This window comes from Mercenaria mercenaria, chromosome 18 (assembly GCF_021730395.1).
Source record: "Mercenaria mercenaria strain notata chromosome 18, MADL_Memer_1, whole genome shotgun sequence".
Taxonomy (NCBI): Eukaryota; Metazoa; Mollusca; class Bivalvia; order Venerida; family Veneridae; genus Mercenaria; species Mercenaria mercenaria.
The window spans coordinates 47,167,391-47,178,551 of NC_069378.1; the positions used below are offsets into that span (position 1 = coordinate 47,167,391).

The 11,161-nt window shown below is 34.8% G+C and overlaps 2 protein-coding genes across 2 annotated transcripts in view; both read left to right on the forward strand.

Moving 5' to 3' along the window:
- Nucleotides 1–4,738, forward strand: part of LOC123537769 (uncharacterized) — a 30,049-nt gene extending 25,311 nt beyond the window's left edge. Inside the window, exons 13-16 of the mRNA XM_053529421.1 lie at nucleotides 1,838–2,093; nucleotides 2,378–2,520; nucleotides 3,268–3,330; nucleotides 4,261–4,738. Coding sequence (XP_053385396.1) covers nucleotides 1,838–2,093; nucleotides 2,378–2,520; nucleotides 3,268–3,330; nucleotides 4,261–4,529 — 731 coding nt within the window. The 3' untranslated portion in view covers nucleotides 4,530–4,738. The remainder of the gene's footprint in view (nucleotides 1–1,837; nucleotides 2,094–2,377; nucleotides 2,521–3,267; nucleotides 3,331–4,260) is intronic.
- A 2,790-nt stretch (nucleotides 4,739–7,528) lies between these two features.
- On the forward strand, nucleotides 7,529–10,624 carry LOC123538894 (medium-chain acyl-CoA ligase ACSF2, mitochondrial-like). The gene is made up of 2 exons (XM_045323302.2): nucleotides 7,529–8,959; nucleotides 9,712–10,624. Exons 1-2 carry the CDS (start codon nucleotides 8,015–8,017, stop codon nucleotides 10,468–10,470), a joined length of 1,704 nt encoding a protein of 567 aa, XP_045179237.2. The 5' UTR covers nucleotides 7,529–8,014; the 3' UTR covers nucleotides 10,471–10,624.
- The last annotated feature ends 537 nt before the right edge of the window (nucleotides 10,625–11,161 follow it).

An 11,161-nucleotide genomic window follows, 5' to 3' on the forward strand; every position in this document is an offset into this window, starting at 1 on the left:
CTCAACTTTAAGAATGATATTCAATTAGAATTTAAATTGACACCATATCACGCGAGAAGGTACCAAACGAAACGGAATACATTTTTCGATCCATCTTTTTCAATTCGATTTAAAATTTTAATAATATAAACTGAAAATTTAAAAAAGAATAGACTAAAATTAGAACCATTGCGTGTTTTAATTATTTTCACTGGTTACGTTTTGTTTTAATATTGTTGTGGTAATGACCAAAATGAAATAATTATATATCAACGCGATAAATAAAATAGAATAATTACATATCAACCTGATTCAAGCTTTAATTATAGTTTAGAATTTGTTAAGTTTCAGTGAAAATAGACCTGTTTTCAATGATGATGTGTAACTGCGATTTTATAGTACTTTTGACATGTTCCGCTGCAGGTAATTCTTTTATAGTTTTTTAACAAATTTAATGTTACTATAATTAAGACCTGTCAGATGGTTTTGGTTTTGTTTGACTAGACTTCTGTAGATCTTTTAAATCCAAATCCAGTCGTTTTTTGTTGTTTATTTTTTAATTTTTTTTTTTTTTAATTTTTAAATTTCGAAATGTTTTTTTATCCCAATTTTATTTTCTTTCTTTTTTTGTGTGTGTACACTATTACCTGATATTAAGAAAACGTTCTGATATAAGTAAATTATTAAAAAGAGATTCTTCTTATTATTGCAAACAAAATGTTATCTTGGTATCAGAAAATCGTTTCATGACATTGATACATCAATTGTAATTACAACAGCAATTCCCGAATATAGATCCGTATTTCAGATATCAAGAAAAAATTCACTCGTGCAAACATTATTGGCGTGTCAACGTTTAGGAAAAAAATGTGTTTGTTAGAAAACATCGGAAAGATCGAAAAAACAGTATTTCATACCAATATTATTTAGAAAATCCTTCCGTACGATTTTTAACCCTTATGCTTGACACAATTGTTTGTGTCTTTGATACTAGTGTAAATCATGATCAGCCTGCACATCCGTAAAGGCTGATCATGATCTACACTCGTCTGTTCGCTATTCAGACAGAATAGTTTTGTTATTAAACATCCCTTTCAACATTAATTGCACCGTCCAAATTGGAAGATATACAAGATCATTATAAATTTTTAGATGGATAATGGTTGAAATTATTCAAATTCCGAAAGAAAAACATCAAGACTTTATGAAATAAGACATAAACTTTTTTTCTATCAGCATTCTATATATAGTTTAAAATTTAAAAGGTTTTCTTCTCAAAACTGCTAGCCTGATTTTAAAACAAATTCAAACAAATGCCTTTTTCTGCGTGTGATTTCGGCATGTTCCGTTCTTTACTCGAAATAATCAGTAAGTCTGTAAAAAGAGACTCGATCCAGTCGTGCAATTCATTGATATTTATTCACATCAGGAAATCAATGTATTGTTATCAAGAAAAGACTTCATGATATCAGAGGATAAGATGGATTTTGTATATAAGAAAAGGCTCAGTTTCTTTCTTGATAACATGCAAATATCTGATAACAACAAGAAAAGTTTTCTACGTCTGAAAATAAGAGATTTCTGGCTTTCAAATGATGCATTATGTCTTATAACGTCGGGTTAACAAACAAAGCAATGATCTCGCCCTTTGATTAGAGAAGGCAGAAAATTGACTTATTTCTATGTGAATCAGCTTTTTTTTGTGGTTTTCTTTTTTGGGGAGGGGGCAGGGGTAGGGGGAGCAAAATGTAGAAGCATTATATTTTAGTCATTTGACTTTGAAAGAATCTTAAACTTCTGGGCGTGTTAACTACATCGACGCTATCCGACGAGTACTTTACACATAATATTATTACAGCATTAGGCGAAGCAGGATTCACTGGATGGATCATACCAGAAACTGACAGCGCAAATGGTTCGGGAAATATTACGCTATATGAAAATCAACCTGTAGGGGCCACAGACATTAAGTTCAAAGTTAAAGAAGACCAAGACTCCGTAGGGTACAAGGTGGAAACATTAACTGACGATTTCTCTGTATGGTCTAGAGGTAGACTGATTCTGAAGACACCATTAGACTACGAAGTTATGAAAACCTATGTTTTGGAGATTAGGTACGTTACTAAAACAGAAGAAAATATGATAATTCAAAATGCGATTTTCGCATTTTCGCGTTGTTAAATTCACCGTTATAAAATCATTTGGTCTTAAAATTGTACAAGCTCGACCAGTAGCCTAAGAATGGTAGGGTAAAAAATCATATTTCACCCGTAGCTATGCCACTCGTATTGAAAATAAAAACCTTTTTCTTGATATAAACTTAAATTTTCTGTTTATTATTCAAACAAATTTTTGTAAACTTTTGTTTACATTATGAACGATCTAAATTTCAAACCAGCGCAACGACAAATTCCAGCGAAAATGGTTCTTCAGGGAGTTCCGCAACAGCCACCGTCACAGTGAACATTATTGACGTAAATAATCCACCGGCTTTTAAATCCTCCTCCTACGGAATCTGTGTTGCGGATGGGTTGGATTCAGGTTTCTTGTTTTATCACTTGTGCCATACAAATTTATTTGATTATGAAATATTTGAATACAAAAAACGTGTCAGTACTATTTATTCACGATGGACGGTTAGACGTTGGGCGTTTTAATTTCACGGGGTCACAGCCCGAGTGTAATTATTTCGAACGACGTAAAGGGCCTAGCCGCCCGAGTGTTCATACACGGTTTTTCTATTAATTATTTCGATATTTCTAGTTATATATTTTTATTGTTAAATAAATTTAGATAAAATAGAATAGAATCGTTTCGTCGCGCATACATGACGCAAAACTGTAGGTCGTCACGCTCCATTTTTTATACTCGTGGAAGTGTTTACTTTGGGGAAAAATGATAGCAAATTATTCTGCAAAGCGAATAACCAGTTCAGTATGTGTGTAAATTAATCAAGACAGTTGTGCAATGTGACATTTCGATTTAAATTTTGGAAGTTAAATATTTGACCAAATGAAAGCGCTTTTTCTAGATGCAAAAATGATGCTTAATATCACGTTGACGTGACGTCAACGTAAAATAGTTTTAATGATTTTAGCATTGCCAGTCAAATTAGAGTGACAGACACATTCTGTGTAATAATTTAAGTTCTGTTATAACTGATTTCATTCCAACATAAGTGTTTAATTTTGCAAACCATGTAATGTATACGTTAAACATTTTTGCATGATTCAGTGATATAATTATGATCAAAATATCGTTGTGCAGAAAAGAAATTTTTATTTATAGGAACGGATGTGATTCAAGCGAAGGCTACTGGAGACTCTTCTCTGATGTCATATTCGATAGCAAGTAATACGTAGTTTTTCATACTAGTTTATATCTATACTTCGAACGTGAAGGAAGTCAAACGTTGTAATATTCTGCGATAAACAACGGTGAAAATTTAACAAGGTTAACAAGGCGTTCTTATTTTTTATCGTCTGATTTATATCGGTTGATCGCTCTGACGAGAGGTTATTTACCCCTTGTCATCCGCGGCGTGCAGTCTGATCATAATCTGCAATGTTCGTCATTCAGTCATTATCTTTTATTTGTTAGCACCCCTTTTAACAGTTACTGGAACTGTCCAAATTGAGAGATTGACGAGTTCATTTTAGAAATTTAGCAGGGAGAGCTTTAAACATTCGGTCTATCACCTTCTTGGATCAGTTCCTACATATCTGAGGTCTTATCTTTACTGATTTAGTCTATTTTTTCTATCATAACATTTTGGTGATTTTAAAAAACTATTTATGCTCATTTTGTTATCCAGTATTACATTTTAATATGAAAATAAAGGATCTTTTAACCTTTAACCTGCGTAATTTCTAAAATGGACCATTCGGTTTTGGCAGTACCATTTATTTTTAGGAGGAGTGTTTACTGAAAATTTACTGACTGCATAGCGAACAGTACAGACCATGATCAGCCTGACCTTGGTCTGCACTGGCCGCAAAGGCAGAATCACTTGCCGCCAGCAGGCTTAAGTTTTATCTTTTTTAATAATTAATGCTACAATCTTTTATATTTTTTTAGCTGTATTATTATTATTATCATTATCATCATTATCATTATTTTTTACGTGAGTTAAGTAAACACGAAAATTTAAACTCCGATTGTAAGTCTTTATACAGTAGTTACTATTTCTGAGTATTTTAAATATCTAATAAATCGACATCTTGAATAAGCTGAAGTGAGTTTCTGTCGTTTAACTGAAGTTTTTTAAATGACCCTTTGCAGATGGTGATGATAACGGATATTTCGTTATAGGCAACACGACTGGTATGATCAGTGTAGCTCCAAACAAAACCCTGGATGCGTCTGTAACGAGAGGCTACGCTCTTCAGATCAAAGTCAAGGACGAAGGTGAAGATGAGTCACCGTATGACGTCACAGCAACAACCTCAGTGTTTATTGTCCTAGCGGATATGAAATGTAGCATAGCAAGCACAATTAATATCGGTGTTATGACTGTCCTTCTGACGCAAATACTTAACTTTCTGTTTTGATGAACGCGTATTACATTAAACGCCTTTTTTACCCTATTTGATATTCAAATGTATATGTGGAGTACTGAGTGCTCGGAATCCATTGCGTTGTTGTCAGTTTCTTAAATCCAGACTACATTTTTCTATTCAACCGTTGAACATTTTAGTGTTATCTTCGATAAATGATTTATAGGACTTCACCTTTGGTTCAGTAACTGAAAACTCTACGTGATATGTTATAAAATATATAATAGCAACTTTGAACTACCTATGCAGTGTTAAATAAAGCAGCAGACATCGTGCCTCTGGATACCTTCAGCATCATCTCTGCTAGATTAAGCGATGAGTACATAAGTCATTATCAATGTATCTCGAAAATAGTATAAACAGAACATTTGTTTGTTTCAGATTTTTGTTTGTTTTTATTTTCATTTAGCTCTGATTTTCAAAAGTATTTCAGTCATGTAACATCGGGCAGTTAACCTTACCACTGTTCCTGGTTTATGTAACAATACAAACCTGTTATCCGCATGTCACTGCCAACTTCCCCACATGAACCAGAGGTGAAACACCAATGATTAATTTGGATACAATGTTTCCTTTTATCAAATCTTCACAGAGAACGTACGCCCCGTCCGACAGGTGATCGAACTCTTGACACCCCGACCCGTAGAAATGCCCTCTCTCTAATTTGGCGGAAACGTCAAAAGTATTTTTCATCTAGTGAACGCTATATGTATAAGTTCACGAGTGGCTTTCATGTAAGGACACATATTTTACTTTTATTAGCTGTCTTTTCAATTGTTTAACTAAATCGTACCATTTATAACGCGCACGTCATGCGTTTACGCCTCAGGCAAAGTAAATTTGTTTGTAAATAGTTTTGTACTGGTAAAGTTTTTAAACCGATTTTTCTTGGTTTCTTTTACAGATTTATACCTTGGACGTAAATCTTTAAGTTCTTGTATTGGTGTATGAATATAAGTGTAATTTTAAGTCGTATTTTTACACCATTTTTAGACAAACATCGACAATTCTTTTCATATCCTCCGCTGTATTATCCTTATTCTTCAAGAACAATATATGAGCCGCGCCAAGAGAAAACCAACATAGCGGTTTTGAGACAAGCATGTATACCAGCCTGCACATCCGCGCAGTCTGGTCAGGATCCACGCCGTGTTCGCTTTCAAAGCCTATTGCACTTAGAGAATCTGTTAGTGAACAGCATGGATCCTGACCAGACTGCGCGGATGTGCAGGCTGGTCTGGATCCATGCAGGTCGCAAAACCACTATGTTGGTTTTCTCATGGCGCAGCTCATATATGTTTAAAGGATCTTTTACATTTCTTATTCTTTATGTTCGTGTGAAGTTTTGTACAAGTGCACTTTGCTAAATGTGATAATTTCATTGTGTGGATCACTCGTTATACTTATACCTAACTCCGCTGTCGGCATTGCTTTGTTAGTTTTTCAGTTTAGCACCCCTTCGAATAATTAAGAAATGAAATGATTTGTTTCGGTGCTCATGTGAAATGAACGACAGAATGGGATCGGCAAATCAAACATGAATCGCGTTCATGCGAAATAAACGACAGAATAGGATCGACAAATCCATGAATCGCGCTAAACATGAATCGCGTTCATGCGAAATGAACGACAGAATAGGATCGGCAAATCAATGAATCGCAGCGATTCATGTTTAATATGCCGATCCTATTCTGTCGTTCATTTCAAATGAACACCGAAAAGAAAAGTTTCATTTCTTGTATTTACATTTTATTTCCTTTCCATTTGTAAACAAAATAATATTATAAATTGCACATATTTTGTGGCATTCAACATTAAAATCATCTTCCCGGCCATTCTATTCACCAGACGGAACAACTGCGACGTCATCTAAGGAACGTTCTCCCTGACTATACGCGGACTTCGTCAAAACAACGGTCAGTTATCACTAAGCAGCGATGACGTAACTTTCGCGCCTTTCCTTTTGCTGTTCATACGAAATGAACGTCTGACTCATAATTTTCAATGGAAAAGAATAGGGCGAATGTAAATATTAAATGATACTGCACAAATTGAATGACAGAACAGTCCAATTTCAAATTTTAACGGGGTAAAGTATATACACGAAAACGTTTAAAGATAATATTTATTTATGGTCACCTGTAATCCGACAAGATTGAAATATTACACGCGTCAATCTATGTTATCATACAAGTACATAACAGATTTATCCTGATCATGTACTGTTAAATCATTTAATTTCGCGGGCATGAAATTTCGTGGTTTTGGTCAAAACGGCAATTTCGTGGGGATAAGAATTCGTGGATTTCAACTTCTGAAATAAACTGAATAGGAATTTTGCTTGTTCGTTGGGATTAAATTTCGTGGACTGACTTAACCACGAAATCCACGAGAAATAGTCCCCCACGAATATTTATGATTTCACAGTATATACTATACTTAAACTAGTACTATAATGGTTAATCTGATATTATATATTATAATATATTCAATTTATAATGTTCAGCATACATAGGTAAGTTTGCACCAATATAGTTATATATTAGAGTACGTGAAGTGATTTATGAATTTTACTTGTAGTATTAAAGCGAAAATTTGCATCTCGGCCGTTTATTAAAAAAAAAGAATAGAGAAATAACGTCTACGGAAAAGTAGTTTAACGATGACTATAAGTTAAATATTTTAAATGACTTTTGGTTGAAATCGTTTATCTGATATAACACAATTCACCGGATATAACTCTCGAACGTAAACGATACCTCGGTCAAGGGGTTAAGTAAATAGAAGGTTGCAGGGTTCATAATAAATGAGGTCACGCTAGCTCTACGATGTTAAACTGACAGATAGAGCAGACTTTGATATTATGTTACTATATATTCACCGCATTCTACTTGTTCATCGTATCTTAACACACAGCTTGTCGTCAAATTATCAACTTCTATCTGTAGTTTTATATATAACCTATCGATTTTGGAATGTGAAAGAAGTCTTGTGTAATTATGGGTTTATTTCGCTCTGTCTGTAGAAATAAGGAGGTCAGATTTGTGTAGTAATTTTAGTTTATTCCTTATCTCACATCGCCTTCACGTGGGAGGCGTTATCTAATTTACCGAAAAGAATATGATAAATGCTCGGGATTTTTTTTCAATTAACCATATACTACAATCCACGGACAGAAAGTGGAATTACTTTGCTGAATAAAAAAACTGTTCTGTGAATGGCACGGTGCGCTCTTAATCTATGGAATTGAAAGATTTAACATTATATTATTAAAAGCTTAGTGTCTGGACGTGTTATTACAACTCAGCTGTGTTATTACAACTCAGCTGTGTCAGTACGTGAGGACAAAGTAAGGAATGTGAAAATCTACTCTACATCGGATTTGAAAACGGTACAGTTCTGAATTTTTAACACTAAGAGATTAAAATTTTGTCTAAAGGAGTCGTAAATGATTAAATCGGATATACTTAATATATAAAATGAGTACAAAGGAAGGTAATCTCAAAGAAAGTTACATAAAGTTAGAGAGGACACACGCGGAAACTGACTTAAAAACTATAATAGACTGTCTTGAATACCATGCATCCACAATACCAGACAAAGAGGCGGTTGTTTTTGTTGCTTCCAACTATTCTCGTGAGGCAGTCACGTGGTCGAGATTGTTCGCAAAAGCTCGCGAAACGGCTAAAGCCTTGATCAGTCTTGGCGTAAAGAAAGGTGAGGTAATAGCCGTAAATGTACGGAACTGTCCGGAATGGTTATATATTGTTATTGGAGCGATGATGACCGGTGCTATAGCAGTAAGTATCTCGTTTACTTACACTGATGGTAGCGATCTCATTGCTATAATGGAGAAACTTCGTAATTGTTGTCTGTTAGTACTAGACCCCGGTGTAGCTGGCGCTAATTGGAATATTGTTAAGAAATTTATAAAGACACAAAATGGAAAAGGCCGTGTCCGTAGCGACAAAATGCCATATCTTCGTTATTTGATTACGCATAAAGACGAAGACTATGCTGAAATGCAGAATAACTTACATCTAGTGGACTTTCTTGAACAATTGAATGACGACATACAGCTTCCAAAAGTTGAAGAAGACGACATAGCTTTTTTGTTTCAAACATCCGGCAGTACAGGGGTACCGAAACTAGTAGCTCATACACATCGTGCCATTCGTGTTTGCCAGCAGGTGGCGACAGAAGCGGTTGCAGCTGATAAATCAATAGCTTATAACGATCGACCCTTTGCTTGGATTGGCGGGTTTCCCTTGACCCTTATATCAGGCATTAAACGTGTCACAGTGTCAGGATTTTGTTCTCCGCCTGAAGACCGTGCAGCATTCGTGATAGAAGTTGCAAAGCGTGAGAAGTGCAGTTCAGTCTCTGTCCTTCCTCAGATGGTGCACGAGTTTATACGCCGGCAGGTAGGTTATAAAATAAATGCATCCGAAAAATACAAATACTCTCGCACGCATTTTCGTGTAAAAAAGAATGATTTTTAACAAATTCACTATTACAGGTTACATGTACCCTGTATACATTGGTGCATTTTTTTCTTTTTTCCTTTGTTTTTTTGTTTTTTTTGTTTTGTTTTTTGTCTTGAGAAGAAACTTGTGGTAATGTCTGCTTATAAGAAATGCGATTGTCTGATTATACAACCCATGACTATGCATTTTTTTTACAATTTTAAGAATCAAACAAAAAAGAAGAAATGCTTTAGCAAAACCTCTAGATATTGCCCAAGATACGTTTTGTATATATGTTACCACATTTTGGAAGAAAATATTGGGCTTTTTCGAGTCTGAAAATTACGGCGTGTGATAATTATTTTGAAGTGAATGAGTGTCTGATTTCTTTTCTTTTTTCAGGTTAGATCTTTATTTTGAAGGGGAATGGTTTTGCCAAAAAATAAATAGTTGTTTTAGCTAGACAAGCTTACGTCTTAAGCGCAATTTGTGAATGCCAACCTGAATTACTGACTACCTCACTGGCGAAATAAAGCCGATTGCTTACATATAAACGGCATAAAACCGTGACATAATTTTCTTTTAAAATATATAAGTTAATTAGATTATTTAAAGGTATTTCAAAATTAGATAGGAATTAAGCATGTTAAGTGGTGTTTGGCTTTATTATTAAAGATATGAATTACATCAGAATGAAATATTTATTCCAGGATGAACTCCCTTTTGATTGGCAAATTTCGGCTCTTGCTACTGGAGGTCAGCCGCTGAGCAGGAGCATTGCAAAATGTCTCGGAAAAATAACTCCTGCTATTGTTTCAGCTTACGGAGCTACCGAATTTCAAATTGCAGCCATAGCGTTTGCAATAAAAGAAGAGCAATTTGAAGAAAACTGCTGTGGAAACCTGTTTCAAGGCCCGGAAATTGAAATGAAGGTTGTCGATAATGACGAAAAAGTTGTTCCGATTAATACATATGGGGAGGTTTATTTTCGTGGTGATTCTGTTTTCAAAGAATATTTCCACGATGAAGAGAAAACAGCTGCGGTGAAAACGCCAGAAGGTTGGTTCAAAACGAATGATATTGGTAAGCTAAACGAGAAAGGCGTCCTCTATATACAAGGTAGAAAATCTAGTACAATTATCTCTGGTGGTATGAACGTGAGTCCAGATATTCTAGAACGCATACTTGAGTCATATCCAGGTCTTGAAGCAGCAGTCATTGTCCCTGTCCCAGACGACGTATATTATCAAGTTCTTTGCGCATGCGTGCGATTGCAACCAGGAAGTGATGTAACTGAGCAGCAACTACGCAAGTTTCTTGAAGAATATTATAACGACAAGCCAGGCTTGTTTACAGTAATACCAAAATTTTATTTGTTTCAAAGCCAGTTTCCAGAAGTTTTTACAGGCAAAGTCTCCCGAAAAGATTTGACTGATTTAGCTTCAAGGACATTTGGAAAAGAACATTAATTAGAATGACAGATAGGGGTAAAATAGTAGACAACTACATCAGTAGGACAATCCTCGATTTAATAAACAGAATAAAAATCTACGCATGTCGGAAGTAAATGGACATTTTATTCAATACGGGCACCTTTTCTGAATACATATATACAGTTTAGAAGTTTGATGACTGGGCAATTACTTAAACGAATGATTATCATTAGAGATAGTTAGTTTAAGTCTTTGTGCTTACCTAGTGTTTCGACTGAATTAAATCATTAATATTGTGATTTTGTTTCCGGAAATTTAGTGGTAGGAAATACCATCATTCCCTGCACGGGCTAGCATCTCGGTTCAACTTCCGACCTTGGGCATGCCAGCTAGATAGCTTTCTGACTTTTGCTTATTCAGACCCTAATGAGCTTTGTACCCCTATCGACGAGGGGCAATATGTATCCAAGGGTCAACGGTCGTAACCATTTCTGACACAAATTTCATTTTTAATTAGAAAATAAGCTGAAAATGTATCAGACATTACCTCCTTCATTATATCTGATTATATGTATACAATTACGATGTTAAGCAAGATTAAATGAATATGAAATTAAGGCGGATTATATTTTTGAAATCGATATAGTCTGTCTTGCATAAGCCATGATATAGAAATATGGTGTGTAAGTTTTGTGTATTATGCATTTAAGTCGCAAGATCCGGTTTC

Coding starts and splice junctions, on each gene's coding strand:
- LOC123538894 (XM_045323302.2), top strand. CDS start 8,015: ATGAGTACAAAGGAAGGTAATCTCAAAGAAAGTTACATAAAGTTAGAG. Junction 8,960..9,711: donor ACGAGTTTATACGCCGGCAG/GTAGGTTATAAA, acceptor TATTTATTCCAG/GATGAACTCCCTTTTGATTG.